Source organism: Solanum dulcamara, chromosome 2, assembly GCF_947179165.1.
Source record: "Solanum dulcamara chromosome 2, daSolDulc1.2, whole genome shotgun sequence".
NCBI classification, from domain to species: Eukaryota; Viridiplantae; Streptophyta; class Magnoliopsida; order Solanales; family Solanaceae; genus Solanum; species Solanum dulcamara.
This window is the reverse complement of record NC_077238.1, coordinates 45338379-45357413: the sequence shown is the minus strand read 5'-3', so window position 1 is coordinate 45357413 and position 19035 is coordinate 45338379. Positions and strand designations below refer to the sequence as shown.

The following is a 19035-nucleotide window of genomic DNA, read 5'->3' as shown; positions in this document are numbered from 1 at the left end:
GCAACATCCTTACCTACAACTTTCATGAAGAACATAACTACAAATTCGGAGTATAAGTAGGTCAAATAAATTAATTTTTGCAAGATATAGTGCTATGACGGAATTGAGTGTTGATAGAAGAAAATTCATATCTCACTGTAGGTTGCTCCAAATTGGTTGATTCTTGAACTATATGAAACTAGACTTCCATATCTACAATTCTTATGAAGACACCAAATCCTAATAAGGAATTTATCTTATTCAAACACAGCTTCGAAAACGAGTATTCTGTTAAAAAGAACTCATCTTACCTACCATGGAAACATCTAGATGCATTTGACATCATGCATGCCATAAATTGTCCTCCATTTAACATCATCCATGACATCAATATATTCCATTAAATTTTCAGATTTTTCTTTATAATTATTTTATTTATTGTTAGGTCCCTCTTTCCCACCTATAAATACCCACCTTATTTCCTCATTTTATTCATCAAGCTTTCTTAAGCATTTCTTCTCTCTATATACTTTTTCTCAAATATAGTTTTAGTTTTAGTAGTATAAAAATACTACTCCGGTGATTCTTATACTCCGGGTAGTATACAAAACGCTCCGGCGAGAAGAAAAGTCTAGGGGTCCAAGAGTGTTCCAATTCGGAGTAAACCTTCGGATTTAAGGTATGTAAGGCTTTCATAGCATCGGATTGAGTTCGTCCATGCGCCCAATATTTAAATTCATTATAATTGAGTTATAGTTGAGTTTTATCCAAATCTTGAATTCTAAATGAATTAATTCTTCTTCTATTGAGTTATATATATTTATGCATTAATATTATTATTATTGTTATCTCTCATATTATTGGAATTATTGTTCATGGCTACTTTCCCATGAATCCTAATTGATTTGATGTTCATAAATATTTTTACACATGTTTTGAGTAAAGATGTTGGCTTTTTATTATTTTTATTGATAAAAAGAGAGTTATATGAATTAATACTATATATGTATTTTATTGAGTTTTGAAAGAGCAAAAGAGTTGAATTTGAATGAATTTGAGAAAATGATATTTTGAGCAAGATGTTTTGATGAGATGTAAATGATGTTTTTGGAAGTATAATGATTGATGAGTTTGATAATTTAAATTAAAGTCCAATGAGACTAGATGATGAGTTTAATATGAGCACATATTTTGGGAGTAGTATTGAGCACCGAGTTGGGCAAGAGTTTAATTGACTCAAACCCCAGAACTACGTAGCCAGCGTAGGATGGAGGCTATGCCTCTTAAGTCCCAAAAAGAGGACTTTGATGAATGGATCCAAGATAGTTATGTCCTTTACCCCGGCAAGGTATTGGATGGATGTGGCAACGACATCGCTTCGTTGTATCATCGCTAGCTCATAAGTGATGGTTGTCGGTTAGAGAAACTCCCAACTGAGTAAGCATTGCTTATTACTATTATTTTTATTATTATATTTTAAACTTGCATTACATGTTCATGTTGAGATGATGTTGAGTTCTGAGCTGAGTTTTCTTGAGAGGAGTTTCTTGATATCTGTCCTTACCTTCCTGCCATTTTACATACTCGTACATTCCACGTACTAACGTCATTCGACCTGCATCGTTTTATGATGCAGATACAGGTGTTAGAGATCCTCAACAGGCGCATCGTTGAAGATCATTTCTTTTCAGCTATTTGGTGAGTCCTTCTTGTATTCGAAGGAACTCCTTATCCTTTTATTATTGTTGAGTGTTATGTTTCTTTTGAGGTATCCATGGACATGTCATTGGCACCATCTAAGAGTATTAGAGGCTTCATAGACAGAGTCTGATGATGTAATCGGAGTAGTTCTCCTTAAAAACAACTTCTTATAAAAATTATCTATTTTTCCTTTGATTATGACTAGCCCACATTAGTATTCTTAAGCATTCCGCTGATGAATAAATAAGAAATGAGACCAAGTGGTTCTCTCGGAAGCCAGAAATGGTTTTTGAGTGCCGGCCACGCCTAGGGTACCCTCTCGGGGCGTGTCAGGGATGACATGTGTCACCCCTAAAGTTGTATATATATATATATATATGAGTCTTATGACTCATTAATTTCCACACTCATCTAGAGATTTCAATACAATAAAAACGAAATGACAAGAGAAAGAAAGAAGAGAAGAGAAGAGAAACTTAGTCTAGAAAGAAGAAAGAGCTACGGTTTTGGGAGGAAAAAAAGGTAAGTTTTCCAATTCCGTTCCAAGAATTAATTATATGAGTTATACCATTATGTTATGAAGATGTTATTAATGAAATTTTAGGGTTTGATTCAGCCCAAAACGTTACCAAACAGCCCATAAGTTTCAGCTGCGCTAAAGGAAATTCTGAGGCAAGTTTTGGCGAGTTTTGGTGAATTTCGGGAAAGGTAAAGTTTTCTGTTTTGAACTGGACTTTATGATGATGTTATGAAGTATATTACATGTCTTAAAATATGCTGGAAGTGGAAAAAAATGTATAAGGATGTTTGACGTTGGAAACAAACTAAATGGAAGTCGTAGTAGTTAAATCGAAGTCGCGTAGTGTGTTGTTGTTGTGGTGCTGCAGTTTGGTGGTGGTTTAATTGCGTGTTGCAGGGCTGTAAAGTACTCAAAAATGGATGTGGGTGCTTCCGGTTGAAGCCACACAACCCTCCGTTTGGTATGACTACATATTTTACGAAATAAAGGTTAAAAACTCTATTTTGGTATCGTAGTTTGGAATGAGTTGTATAGAGCTTGTATTGTGTAAAGTTGAGGTGATTTACTTCTATACATACTTCTGGCTGTTTTTGTTGGTATGGTTGTTGACATGGTGGCCGAGTTGAAAACTCGGGGATGTTCAAGTTACAGGGGAGATGCTGCCCGATTTTCGGTAGATTCGGAGCTAGTAATAAACTAGTCGAGAGTCATAGATAAGGAAATGATTCCTATGGTTACTTGGGTGTAGAGTTGGAAATTGGAAAGTGAAAGTTTATTAACTTTAGTATTAATTTCATGTTAAATAGGTTCAAGAGACGACGAGGCGAGCATAGTTAAGAGTAATCCGTAAGAGGTACGTAAAGCGAACCTTTCTTTCTTTTGGCATGTTTTTGACATAAGTATGTAAAGCATATTCTTTCGATTTTCATGTTTTGACATAAGTATGTAAAGCTAATCTTTGTTTTGGTATGGTATTTATGAAACAAAAATATGACTTTTATATAATTTCAAAGAGGTTCCTATTCCTAGAGCCATTAGGATGGCCAATTCCTTGATTTCCAAAAGGTATTTTATTATGCTTCGATACGTCTATATGATTCCAGAAGATTTATTCTGATATAATCCATGGTAACTTTCGAAAGGTACTTGACATGAGTCTCGTCTCAATTTTTAAATGATAGCTCATTCTGATTATTCCATTGAGTCTTAAATATGATTTAAATTGCATATAGTTTCTCACTACTCCACTCGTGGATGCCTCAATGCTTCCTTCACTGAGCCTGGGCCAGGATATGTTTTTGTGCGTATTTCTATGCATTGTTCGCCGTGTCCCGACGTGAGGGGGCAGGTATGACATGTACATGGGGTGGTAAATGTTATGCCACGGAGTTATGTTGTGCCATGTACATATATGTTTGTGATATGATATGATATGATATGATATGATTTGATATGGCCATCTGATATGATATGATTTGTTACGGAGATATTCCCTACTCTGGTGTTATGCTGTGCCGTGGCGCTGATGATGGGAGGGCGACCACACTTTGTTCACCGAGTCCCATAATGGGGCCGGATATGGCATATGTTTTTCTGCATACATTATCTGAGGTTTTGATCAGCATTTGATATCTCCGGATATTTTGCTCAGTTTTGCACTTTCTGCTTTGGAAATAACTTTACTTATTACAGTTCATGCTCTACATACTCGGTACATTTTCCGTACTGACCCCCTTTCTTCGGGGGCTGCGTTACATGCCCGCAGGTACGGATGATTGGTTTGCTGATCCGCTCGCGTAGGACATCCACCATGTTGGTCGACAGTGCTCCTTTGTCCGGAGCCCTATTTTGGTACTGACACTTTCTGTTGTATATATATATATACGTTGTTCAGGGTACGGCGAGGCCCTGTCCCATCATATGACTAGGATATCATTCCGTAGAGGTCTGTAGATATGAGATGTGGGTTTTGTATATATGTTTTTTTTTGTGTTTCGTGATGGCCTATCGGCCATCGTGCATTATATCTGTTTAGAGATCCCTTCTGATCATTACCTATGTTTATTCGATTAATGTATTAAGTGGGTCTAAGGGTACGTATGGGTTCCCAACTCGGGCACCAGTCATGGCCTACAGAGTTGGGTCGTGACAGAAGTGGTATCAGAGCGGTCCTTCCTCGGAATGTCTACAGACCGTGTCTAGTAGAGTCTTGTTTATCGGTGTGTTGCGCGCCACATCTATAAACAGGAGGCTACAGGGCATTTAGGATGTTACCTTTGTTTCATATCTAATATTGTGCGATAGAGCCCATCCATAGGACATGAAATTCCTTTTTCTAACATTTGATTTCAGCTAAGGAACGATATCGATAGAGGAATGCGATGGATGATATTGGGAGCTACATAGTATACGAGTAAGTAAAGGTATGAAAGCGATATGTTGAGTAAGGTGTTGAGCTTGAAATGTAAAGTTGAAAATTTAAAGGAAAGTATATAGAAAAGTGCAATAAATGCAGTTTGAGGTAGACACATGAGGTAAGTCCATTATTTTCAAACGGTTATTGATATTGAAAGCTCCGTGTGACTGTGATCTAAGGTGATATAAAAAAAATGTATATGTTGGCCCTGTGAGGCATTGCTGCTATCTTCTGCATGCAGGTTTTGAGATAGTACAAAATACAGAGGAAACTATTCCCAATTATTTTTTTGAGAATGGGACAAAAGCAAGGAAAAGACTGAGACATACGTTTAGAAGATGTCTTGGAAGTTGATACCGATAGGGTAAAATTTATAACGTTGGACTAAAACTGAAAGAGGTTCCCTATATGTTTTCGGTAAAAGGAGTACCATTTTTACTTGGAGAGTCATAATTCGAAAGGGAATTTTGGTTGGAAGGAAAAGTGTCCAGCGATTGAGTTTTATTCTTGCTAGAAAGTACAAAACCCTCAGCTGTTATTTGAGGACTAGAAAAAACAATTGTTCACGACTCAAGACCATGTGAGTCAAGTACTAGGAAGTACTCTGATGCTTAGTGGATATTAGTTCCTCTCTGGTGGAGGTTGGGAAAATGTTGTATGGGGACATCTTATCAGTTCCTAGTCGACTAATTGGAGGTGTAACCTGTGAATGGAAAAACATAAATTTGTAGGCGATTCAAGGTCACGTGTTTCATGTGGTAAAAAAATGCTGGGGTGATTCATTAGGGCCTGCGATACGGAGGGATGATTTAGACAAAGGTTGAATACGTTTGCCTCACCAACTAGAATTAACCTGTAGAAAGAATTGTGAGGAAGGTGAAGAAGTGTTATACGAGTAGGGTATACTGTGAATATACAAGAATCGTTATGGAAATAAGTAAAGCTTAGTAAGGAAGAAACTACAAGATATGGTCGTGAGTAAGATTAGGAGTTAGTATCGGGTACACGATAAGGATGAAAGCTCATGAGGCAGAAAAGGGTATTATGTATATGTACCGCCATATTGGAAAATAGTGGGATACCTAGAGGAGAAAGAACAGAAATTACAAAACAACCGAGGCTTTATGAAATTATTAAAGGAACAAGTAGTATCCATTGGGAAAAACTGTGATAACAAAATGTGAAACATGTGTCATCAGAGTATAAGTGCCCCGAATGGAGAATCGGACACGGCCATAAGCACTAGTGATGTACTGATTGGGATGAATTGAATGTAGCTTCGACTAAACTACTACATTAGTTAGATGACTCGATTACCAGTACTTGGACTAGATTGTGTACTATTCATCAAGAATACTAAGCAACCCATGGTTGTACTAAGGTTTCTTATAGAGGCAACCTAAAGTATATATGTTCTAATAGAAGGTGTAGACATGGTGCGGTATGTTAAATATGTTAAAACAGAATCATTTGCGCATGAATAGTTGAAAATGAACAAAGGATGACATGGGTACACCCTAAAGGGGGAAGTGGACAAGAAAAATACAAGCGTAAGAGAAAATCAACTGATGCTATCATATGTATATGGGAACGCTTACACTCCAAACGAGATCCTATAACAGATGGATGGATCTCGAGGCTAATAATAAATAGATATAAGCTGCGGTATCTGAGACCGTGTGAAGAATCATTGGTAGAGACCTTGATGGATGGTGCCATCACTACCCTCGGGAATCTGGTAGTCCAGGACGAAAGATTGTCACGCACGAAAGCAAAAAGTAAAGATTGAGGATCAAAAAGGGTAAAATAGTAATTGTAAAAGATGGATGTGTTACGAAAGTGTCTCAGAATCTGTAAGATCTCGACTCGCTCCCAATAATGTAATAAAGGTAAAACGAGGAAATGGACGCGATTATATCAACATTAACGTACCCAATTCCATCAAAGTTATGAGGTTAAGCGTGCTCAGGTGGGAGCAATTTTAGGATGGGTGACCCCCTGAGAAGTATGCAAGAATTCTATATATTCAGATGTAAGACACAAATGAGAGGCTAGAGTAACTTAAGGGAAAACTAGAGTTTATGAAATGGCTACAAACTGTAAGAGGCCACGTAAGACGATGTAGACTAGGCTGGTGAAGAGACAGAAAGTACATCACAGCTCTAGAACAACGATATGCTTGAACAACATTTGGAGCTATTTTGTAGTCTAGTTGATAGTGAATATATACATATATATATATATATATATATATGAATGTGTAGGATATCCCACGTACGATTATATCGGTGGACATGTGAGTTCCAACAACTGGTGTCACAGTAAGGAAGGCATTAATCACACTAGGGTACCAAAGATCGAGCGACAATAAGAATAAAAGGTACAACTATTGCAACGTACTCTACTATTATTTGACTGTAGGTTAAATTGGAGATTTTAGTAGAGCGATATTTGGGAAATAAAGAGGGTAAGTAGATAGAAAACAAAGAGATCAAACTATTAGAAGGAGGTGAAAAGTAAGGAAACCTCAGTAAGTGAAACTCCTGAGAGAAATCACCGGCAAGGCGCGAGACCATATTATATTAGGCCAAAGAGGGATCACAATATTCTCAAGTACCAAAAAAGGAAACCCATAACGGGGAATGAGGACTCGTGTAAGACCTAGTAGTTCGACTATATTTTTAATTCTCAGGAGAACCAGTGATGGAATGGGCAGTTAATACAGCATCGCCGAGAGGGAAGTTTATTTCCTACCTTAAGGCGAGAAAAATGATCAGAAAAGGTTGTGTTTATCACCTGGTTCGCATACAGTATTTGGAAGCGGAAGCGCCAACCCTTCAGTCAGTTTCCGTAGTTAATGAATTCTCAGATATATACCCAGACGAGCTTCCAGGCCTTTCTCCCGAACGGGAGATAGACTTTACCGTAGATGTGCTGCTAGATACCCATATGATATATATTCCTCCATACAGAATGGCATCTGCAGAATTAAAAGAGCTGAAGGAGCAGTTAAAAGACTTACTGGAAAAAGGCTTCATCAGACCGAGTACTTCACCTTGGGGAGCTCCAGTATTATTTGTGTAAAAGAAAGATGGATCGCTGCAGATGCGTATTGATTACAGGCAGCTGAATAAGGTAACCATTAAGAATAAACACGCCCTTCCCAGGATTGATGATATTCTGATTTATTCTCAGTCAGAAGCAGAACATGCAAATCATCTGAGAGCGGTACTTGTAGTACTTTGACACCAGAAACTGTATGCTAAATTTTCCAAATGTGAATTTTGGTTGACTTATATGGCACTTCTGGGATATATTGTTGGGGCTGATGGTATTCGAGTAGATACACTGAAGATCGAGGCCGTAAAGAACTGGCCTAGGCCGACGATACCTACAGAGGTACGCAGCTTCTTGGGATTAACAAGTTATTATAGGATATCTGTAGAGAAATTTGCTTCAATTTCAACAGTACTGTCAAGATTAACTCAGAAGGGAGTCAAATTCCAGTGGACTCGTGCCTGTCAACGAACCTTTAAGTTATTGAAAGAGAATTTGACTACTACTCCAGTTCTAACTCTTCCAGAGGTACCATATGGGTATATTATTTATTGTGATGCTTCGGGTGTGGAAATAGGTTGTGTCTTGATGCAGCAAGGCCAAGTTATAGCGTACACTTCCCGGCAGCTTAAAAAATATGAAAGAAGGGATAGGTAATGGGCATACTTAAAAGGACAACAATAAGAGGAACCCTCCTGAAGTATGAAGACACCGTATGAGGTTAGTTCAACATTCGAGGACGAATGTTCAAAAGGGGGGAAAAATGTTAAAACCCGTATTTTGCACATTAGGGCATTTCGGGATAATGGTAACAAGTCAAGGACAAGGCTATGTTTGATCTTGTTGGATACAAAATTCTTATGACTAAATTGGAATTTCAACTTGGAAATATTAGAAAAAGTAAGGGGCAAAAATTGGAATTTCTCATGGAGGATTTTATATCCCGTATTTTATACGGTTGGATGTTTTAAGGTAGCCGTGGTAAAGTTAAGGGAATGAACATCTTCCAAAATTTATTTAATATACAAGTTGGATACGAATATTATTTATGATCATTAATAGTGTGGAAATATTGGAAAAGGCAAAGGGCAAAAAGGAAAATTCGCAAAGTGGCCTATGGTAATTTTGTGGAAGGCTAGGGGTAAAATGAGAATTTCACAAAGTCTCCAAGAAGACTCATGTGGGCCCCACATGCCACATGGAAGCCCATGATTGGAGAAAAGGGGTGTGTTGGACCAATGAAACCTTGACATGTGTCACCACTTAGATCTTGACATTTGTCACCACTTAGGGCTTGACACGTGTCACCACTTAGGGGATGACATGTGTCACCCCTAAAGTTGTATATATATATATATGAGTCTTATGACTCATTAATTTCCACACTCATCTAGAGATTTCAATACAAGAAAAACGAAATGACAAGAGAAAGAAAGAAGAGAAGAGAAGAGAAACTTAGTCTAGAAAGAAGAAAGAGCTACGGTTTTGGGAGGAAAAAAAGGTAAGTTTTCCAATTCCGTTCCAAGAATTAATTATATGAGTTATAACATTATGTTATGAAGATGTTAGTAATGAAATTTTAGGGTTTGATTCAGCCCAAAACGTTACCAAACAGCCCATAAGTTTCAGCTGCGCTAAAGGAAATTCCGAGGCAAGTTTTGGCGGGTTTTGGTGAATTTCGGGAAAGGTAAAGTTTTATGTTTTGAACTGGAATTTATGATGATGTTATGAAGTATTTTACATGTCTTAAAATATGCTGGAAGTGGAAAAAAAATGTATAAGGATGTTTGACGTTGGAAACAAACGAAATGGAAGTCGTAGTAGTTAAATCGAAGTCGCCTAGTGTGTTGTTGTTGTGGTGCTGCAGTTTGGTGTGGTTTAATTGCGTGTTGCAGGGCTGTAAAGTACTCAAAAATGGATGTGGGTGCTTCCGGTTGAAGCCACACAACCCTCCGTTTGGTATGACTACATATTTTACGAAATAAAGGTTAAAAACTCTATTTTGGTATCGTAGTTTGGAATGAGTTGTATAGAGCTTGTATTGTGTAAAGTTGAGGTGATTTACTTCTATACATACTTCTGGATGTTTTTGTTGGTATGGTTGTTGACATGGTGGCCGAGTTGAAAACTCGGGGATGTTCAAGTTACAGGGGAGATGCTGCCCGATTTTCGGTAGATTCGGAGCTAGTAATAAACTAGTCGAGAGTCATAGATAAGGAAATGATTCCTATGGTTACTTGGGTGTAGAGTTGGAAATTGGAAAGTAAAAGTTTATTAACTTTAGTATTAATTTCATGTTAAATAGGTTCAAGAGACGACGAGGCGAGCATAGTTAAGAGTAATCCGTAAGAGGTACGTAAAGCAAACCTTTCTTTCTTTTGGCATATTTTTGACATAAGTATGTAAAGCATATTCTTTCGATTTTCATGTTTTGACATAAGTATGTAAAGCTAATCTTTGTTTTGGTATGGTATTTATGAAACAAAAACATGACTTTTATATAATTTCAAAGAGGTTCCTATTCCTAGAGCCATTAGGATGGCCAATTCCTTGATTTCCAAAAGGTATTTTATTATGCTTTGATACATCTATATGATTCCAGAAGATTTATTCTGATATAATCTAGGGTAACTTTCGAAAGGTACTTGACATGAGTCTCGTCTCAATTTTTAAATGATAGCTCATTCTGATTATTCCATTGAGTCTTAAATATGATTTAAATTGCATATAGTTTCTCACTACTCCACTCGTGGATGCCTCAATGCTTCCTTCACTGAGCCTGGGCCAGGATATGTTTTTGTGCGTATTTCTATGCATTGTTCGCCGTGTCCCGATGTAAGGGGGCAGGTATGACATGTACATGGGGTGGTAAATGTTATGCCACGGAGTTATGCTGTGCCATGTACATATATGTTTGTGATATGATATGATATGATATGATTTGATATGGCCATCTTATATGATATGATTTGTTACGGAGATATTCCCTACTCTGGTGTTATGCTGTGCCGTGGCGCCGATGATGGGAGGGCGACCACACTTTGTTCACCGAGTCCCATAATGGGGCCGGTTATGGCATATGTTTTTCTGCATACATTATTTGAGGTTTTGATTAGCATTTGATATCTCCGGATATTTTGCTCAGTTTTGCACTTTCTGCTCTGGAAATAACTTTACTTATTACAGTTCATGCTCTACATACTCGGTACATTTTCCGTACTGACCCCCTTTCTTCGGGGGCTGCGTTACATGCCCGCAGGTACGGACGATTGGTTTGCTGATCCGCTCGCTTAGGACATCCACCATGTTGGTCGACAGTGCTCCTTTGTCCGGAGCCCTATTTTGGTACTGACACTTTCTGTTATATATATATATATATATATATGTTGTTCAGGGTACGGCGGGGCCCTGTCCCATCATATGACTAGGATATCATTCCGTAGAGGTCTGTAGACATGAGATGTGGGTTTTGTATATATGTTTTGGTTTTTTTTTTGTGTTTCGTGATGGCCTATCGGCCCTCGTGCATTATATCTATTTAGAGATCCCTTCTGATCATTACCTATGTTTATTCGATTAATGTACTAAGTGGGTCTAAGGGTACGTATGGGTGCCCAACTCGGGCACCAGTCATGGCCTACGGAGTTGGGTCATGACAGAAGACCTGACATCAATCGATATTCGAGCAACTAATCAAAATAATAGTACAAGGCTTTTATCAATAAAGAAATAAATATATACCGTCTAGAAAGCAAAGTAAAGACTAGCCCTAGTCCAAGTAGATGGAAACTGGCAACTCCGAACGCCAGGAGATCACCAAATATTCGATCAAATGCTGCTCTGCACAAGTCCATATTACCGGCTATAACCCTAACTATGATATGGATGGTGGATAAGTGTAGTATGAGTACCAAACGACTGGTACTTAATAGACACAGGCTGACTGAGCTCTACTAATAAAGCAAGTATAAATGACATATAAATAAGGTAAATATAACACAAGTAGCCAAACAAGAGCTAACACAAGGTACAATATGAAATAAGAGTGAAGAGATAGAATGCATAGAGAAAAGAACTAGGGTCATGGTGCGTACCTTGATGCGCAAGATAGCAACCTTTTTACAAAAATGAATCACTATAGGAGTCAACTAATCAAGAATGGAATAATGAAGATCACCGTTAATCAAATAATCTAAGGACTAATCCAACTCTACCTAACAGGGTACCAACAATAGATCCAAACTACGAACCCCTATTAACCAACTAAAAGTATAACATAAGATAAGTACAATTATAATCAAACAATAACCGACCAGATTCCGATAACCCTTAAAGGTACAACAATAAAGACATACCCCCGACCCCCATCAGACTAGAGGACCAAATAGTGAATAAGTATATTGGTGATAGATGATACGTATGAATGTAAGTTTGTACTAAAAATTGGTAACATCATCGATGGCTATCAAGAATCATCAATAACCACGTGTATAGACCCACCCTAGCCCTCAGCCTACAATTAGGACCAATGTAGATCCCTCATCCATTTTAGTGGTAGAACAGCCAGAAGGGCCCATAAGGGATGGGAAGTCCGTATACACTTCCTGGGCTCAAACCAGGTCTTATACATAATACATAATATGCTCTTCGTGGTGCCAGATAGTGAGTAGTCAAGTATATATAGGAAAGGGAGACGCCATGCCAAATAGTAAAGTACAGGCTAAGTGAATCCTAAATTCAGCCAAATATGTAGAAAGGGTGATGCCTCAATGAATATCAATAAAAAATGGAGTGCATCTTTAATGCCTCTGATAATGCCAGTAGAAAAGGTGTACATCATCGATGCCTCATAAGTCTCAAAATCAAATTGTACAAGTGATCCAAGTGGTACAACTCCTATTAAAAATAGTAAAAGAGTGAGAATGCCTTCTGAAAATAGTAGTGAAAACCCAATGAAGGACCCGAGATCGTACCATAAAACATGTGAAAATGCTCAAACAATACAAGCATGACATCACCAGCATCAAAACAAGGTAATACACTTATAGATATAATATCAAATCTTACCACACTACCAAGGCAAAAGAAACTAACATGGGATCCAATTACTCCTCAAAAATGGCCTCGGGCCCAACAATATAACATAAGTTAATAAGGCATCACCAGTTATCGCTAATCATAAAGTAAAGTAATCGACAAATCACTCAAAATAAAATAGGGGAGAAATATCTCTAGGAGTAATGCCTTACCCAAAATATGCCACTCTACATCACAATCAAGCATTGCTAAGCCAAACCTATGGCTACGACGAGCCACTGAGGTCTTAAGCACTAGGACAATGTATATCATTCAAATCAAGTCCTACCAGACGCAACGCCTAGTAATAAGGGCAATTAAGTGCATACTAAAGCATATAAGGCTCAAATATAGCCTAAGGCCATCATCATCAATCCTAATAAGGATAATAATGCTAAGTCAATACCACAAATAAGATCCATAGCCTAAACTAAGGATTTGAAGAGACTACTCTAGTCTAAGGCTAAGCGGGGACCGAGAAATTAGACCGGAACAAGGAAAAGCCTATACTCAACAAATACCAACCTAAATCATATGTAAATTATACTAAATGGTATCGAATAATTTTCAGTCAAAGTGGGAGAATGTAGCCTACCTCAAAGCTGATCATGCACACTCTAAATCAACCAATTTGAAACTTTCTATCTCCTAATCACCTCTAATTACCTCCATTCTAACAAAATATTGATTATGATGTCAATAAAGATGTTTTGACACCAAAACCGAATTAATCAGAGACAGACCCAAAATTAGGTCTAAAACGCGATTATGGGACCTGTACTAGAAATCTCAAAATTGACTACATGAAAATGTTCATTTTACCTCTCCGAACTTATGTCTAGAAATGTAGCATAATTCATGGCTCGAAAAAGCTTGGAATCAGACCATGTAACAAGCCCACCAATAAAGAATACAAAAGAGAGCTGGCACATCTAAAATTAAGAAAAGGCCCCCCGACAATTCTTGAGCACTTTAATACGTATCTACGAAGTTCCCAAACATGCTAGGATTTGAATCACCCAAAATAGAGTCTCCTAGCTCAAGTTATGGAGTTTTGACGTTTTGAGAAATGGCTGAAAAATAGGTTGAATAAATATATATCTTAGTCAAGGGTCTTCTCCGAAAATGTGAGACCTTTTCTGCGATCGCAGATTCAACCTTGGCTGGGTCCAAGTGACCTTCTACGCGAACGCGGGACCTAATCTACGAATGCGGAAGAAAATAAAATCATTTTTCGTAAATGCAGGGACCTTCTCTATAAATGCGGAGGATAACCTTACCTTTCTCCGCAATCGGTTGGTCCTCAAACATGGAGAGAAACAAGTTCCTACTCTATGAATGCGGGACTTGGTCCGTTATTGCGGAGATCAAACCAACATGCACCAGCAAGGGCTGCATCATCGTAACTTTAAGAGGTTAAAATACTCTGACGGGGTGCTCATGATTCATTCAGAACTCCGTGCGCACAAACGATATATGCTACCCACTAAATTTGACAATTCAGACTAAACATTATAGTAGAAATTTCCATCCGAGGTCATCTCGATAAAAAATAGATCCCACCTCCTAGTTTTATTTTTGGCAAATTTTACAAGAGGCCTCAGAATTAGACTTAAATCCTTGAGAAGCGTACTAAGAATCGTTTTAGATAAAACTCGAGATTTTGGAGCTAATTACGCTGACGAAATTTTCATCTGAGTGCATTTTCCAAAAATGTTGACCACGGTCAAACTTAAGCCAAATCTTAAAGGCTAAAACACCTAATGGTTCAAACTCGCACCAAAAGCCTCGGGAACCAAGTTGATCATGCCTCAGCCAAAAATGACCCTTCCAGAGCTAATGTATCTGTCAGAATTCCATTTTGAAGGCTATTTCCTGGAGTTTTGACCGAATTCAACCATTCAAATTCCAAGAGCTCTAAAATACATAAACTAGCATAAAAATCAAACAAATGACTAGGTGACTGAACTGTCAGTCCTAGCAACTCAGGGGTCATTATAGGAAAGTTCTAAATACTGAATAGATTAGAAAATGAAGGAAATGACCTAACGTGCCATTACAACATCCACTACAAAAAAAGACTTTCATCATTAAAAGTAGGAGGATAGTTAGCTGAAGGCATGGAAAGATGAGGGTACCGAGTCTCACGCTCTGTTAGACCTTCAGACACCCTATCCAACTAAACAACACCATCACCAAAATCAGGATTAGAGAAAAATCCTCAAATTCACTTTAAGGCTCCCATATCTTCCAAATCCTTTTTGGGATCCAACTCTTGCTCAATTAACCTAAGCTTGATCGAAAGCACCGGATTCATCTGAGGAAAACTAAACAACACTGATATAACCAAAATGAGAAACACAAGACTATGACAGATGCAACTCAACTCACAATTACAAATACCTGCCTTATGCTCCAAATCCACCATATTCTAGATGCCAAAGGCATTCTGCCGGTCCTTAGTTATCCCAAACATCTCCAACACCATCTAAAACCTGAATACATAACTATACCACATACCTTGAAAGAGATATACACTAAATCTTAACATCGGGGAAAACAACCGCCAAAACAAGGAAATCAACCCAGGGCAATGCCTAGAACAAAATCTCAACTTCAAATTCAATAGTTCAAGTTGAAGCTCAACCTTTTGAAACTAACACCCTACTCTAAAGGGCGATTATCCTATATCGACAAGGCCGCACTAAGCCCATCTCCATTAACTTAATTTCATTATGGGAACTTCCAAAAGGCTGACACCATACGCCCACAACTACTTTGAGTGTGCAAATATGATACAACTATCCTAACCCAAGGGAAACCAAGATGGGAGGCGACATATAAACATAAAAAAACCATTGGTAATCGGCCAAGGGTACCAAATCCCATTAACAAACACTGTCATAAATCAAATATGGCAAAGGTAGACCCTGCATCCTAAACAAGAACAAAGTCATAGCTTCCACGAATTACTTTTATCACAACCTAAAATTGAATTTTCTACACAACTTCCCATCCTCCAACTTAGGCTATATCTGAAGCCACCAACGAACAACACTGTTTCAACTCCAAATGACAAAAAAGCCTCAAGAGATACCAACACAATAGTAGAGAACCAACAATAGTAGTATCAAGGCACAATGAGAGATCACGCTTCCCAAATTCCTAACTAGTCATAGTCCTGTACCAAAGACCTTCAAAGAGATGGTTCACAAAAACCGAATGGGCAAACAACCATTGCACTATCTCAAGAACGGAGAACAAAACTAAGGCAAATGAGGGAAATAATAACCCCAGCTACCACAACACCATCGAAGACTAAAACTACCCTTTTCACAACTCTAATCAATAGTAGCCCCTACCTACTAATCCAAGGAATAGAACGCAACTAAGGTAACTAAATAAGACAGCTAGGTCCACCTATCTAACAAGGATCGACATCATAACAATATTAAACGATATCAACACCTCCTCGTCTGCCGCTGAACACCCCTCTACTATGATGCTTCCGGATCCTGAGTGAAAAGATAATTAGCCCGATCATAAACTTATAACAAATCACCAAGGAAAAGGTATGGGGAGTTCCTCAACCACCACTTCTCAATATAGAAACTCGACCTAGTCAATCAACTACTAAAAGAAATCATCTACAATATCAAAACACATACACCCAAGTTCAAGTTAGGCTGCCAATATAGTCATTAGATACATAAAAGGTCCAATAGGAACGTAGGGGTATGAAAACCCCAAAACCACACAATATAGACAATGAATAATAAAATAATGAATCCACCTAATTATAATCTATATGTGGAGCCTCGGCCTCTGAACAACTTGTAGGAGTATAAAGCAGATCTTGACAGACCTCGGCCTGAAAACCTGATGTACCACTAGCAGCATTCTAAGCACTACCTCTAAATGGAGGCAACTTAAACCCATGATACCGACTTGGCTGAGAAAATCGCACACTGGTTCTATACTAAGGACACACTCTAGATTGGTAGCCAATCTCAAAATAGATGCGATAAGGTCAAACTACTCTAGCTTGGGGAGTAGGATAAGTCTGCAATATCCAAAAATCATTTCCAGCTAAGGGAACTCTCTATACTAGTGATCAAACTCACCACAATTATAATAACTTCTATAGTCTGAAACCCAACATGAAATATGTGACAAACTCCTTTGGATGCCCCTAATAACCTATAGAATGCCCCTAACACTCTAGGACTACCCCTAGTTGACTGTACTGTTGTCCTGGGACACTCTCCAATAAAGTGGCCTACCTCTCCACACTAGTAGCAACCATCACCAATATTAACCTACTTGAAGGACCCCACTAGAATAGAATAAGCTACAACTCCTATGGCCCAATGTGCCCACCCTGAGAAGTATGGCCCAAATTCAATCTGCTATAGGATCCAAAATCTGTCTCAGATACTCTTGGAACCTGATGTGCTACCATTGTATTCTTGATAGGTCAATAAGAATTATGGCCTTCACTAAACTGATACCCACCCTAAAGTGGGATGTTGTCACCGCTTTACTGATGGCAAGACCTCTTACCAATATTCAGGTATGCCTCAAATCATGCTTTGCTACACTCCCCTCACATGGCTCACATCAAGGGGAAAGGTAGACCCAACCACAATTAAAAGTTATGATGCCAACTAGAATGACAAGGAAAACCCCTTAATGAACTACTAACTCATATCCCTTCCGAAGGGGATGATGTGCAGTTATGACCGGCCCACTTAAGGAATCCCAACAATTACTCAGCTACTGATGGAAAACCTTGATGAAGACCAATCATCCCAGCTCTATCCTGAGATGCACCAACTGCACCAAAAACCACATTATCAGTGGTGTACCCTCAAAGGAATTCAGGCCTCCTGACACTGAAACCTCGAGGAAACAAGATACCCAATGACTCTATCGAATCATAGGCTTCCACCAAACTCTCTGTCTACTAAAGAACACCCCCTACCTCAATATCTATGCTGACCAGGGCATTGTAGCCTAGACAAGAGATGAAACTCCTGTAGGATCTGGTGATTATATGTCCATACCCATTAAACACCTTATGCTATCCATATAAGAGAGAGTAGATTCTAACTAAGCAGTTTTAGAGGTCATTCGAAGCGAAAATGCCCAATAAGGAGTCAAAAACAATGTTTCCTAAAATAATGCACTATAGCCTCCCAAAGATAGGATACGAACGTCAATTCACCGATCCAAAGAACTCTACTAGGAATTTTCTCTCATACCAATAATGCCAGTCAACCTAGATATCTAATACCAACTAGTCACGACCCAAATTCTCAGCTCATAATAGCACATAGTATAACCCACCAATAGATAAGCCTAACCCATATCCTAGATCCAGAAGCAATAAGCTATTAAGCGGAAGGGAAACAAATGAAGAAGAAAATAATAATAATGAGAAAGAAGAGGACTCAACATAAATATATCAAAAGAACCATCTCCAAGACTTGGCATCAGTCGATATTCAAGTATCAAATCAAAATAAGAGTACAAGTCTTTTACAAATGCCAAAATAAATATAGATTGTCTCCAAAATAAAGTAAAAACTAGTCCTAGTCGAAGTAGATGGAAACCGACAACTCTGAATGCCATGAACTCCACAAATCTTCAAATCAAGAGCTACTCCACGCAAGTCCAAATCACTGGCTAACATAAGGTACTATAATCTTCAGGGTGTAGAAGTGTAGTACGAGTAAAAAATGAATGGTAGTCAATAGGTATAGGCCGATTGAGCTCCATAGATAAAGCAAGTATAAATAACATATAAAGATGGTAAGTACACAACAATTAGTTAAACAAGAGCTAATATAAGGTAGAACAGAAAATGAGAGTTAAGAGATAGAATACATGGAGAAAAGAACCAGGGTCAAGGACCATACCTAAAAGAGAAATCCAACACCTTTTTACAATAATGAATCACTATATGAGTCAACTAATCAAGAATGGAATATCGACAATCACCGTTAATCACATAATTACCTAAGGACCAATCCAACTCTGCCTAGTAGGGGAAACCAACAACAAATCCATATTAAGACCCTCTATTAACCAACTACAAGTATAACATAAGGTAAGTACAATTATAATCAAACAATAACCGATCAGACGTACATACCCTTAGAATGTACAAACAACACAAATATACCCCTGGCCACCATAAAATAGGGGGACCAAATATCAAATAAATATACTGGTGATAGGGGATGTCTTTGAATGCAAGTTTGTATTAAAAAAATAGTAGCAT

General features: G+C 38.2%; 1 protein-coding gene across 1 annotated transcript; it reads left to right on the top strand.

Moving 5' to 3' along the window:
• The first annotated feature begins 7913 nt into the window (after positions 1-7913).
• On the top strand, positions 7914-8330 carry LOC129871510 (uncharacterized mitochondrial protein AtMg00860-like). Its single transcript, XM_055946444.1, has one exon. The coding sequence runs from the start codon at positions 7914-7916 to the stop codon at positions 8328-8330; it is 417 nt and encodes a 138-aa protein (XP_055802419.1).
• The last annotated feature ends 10705 nt before the right edge of the window (positions 8331-19035 follow it).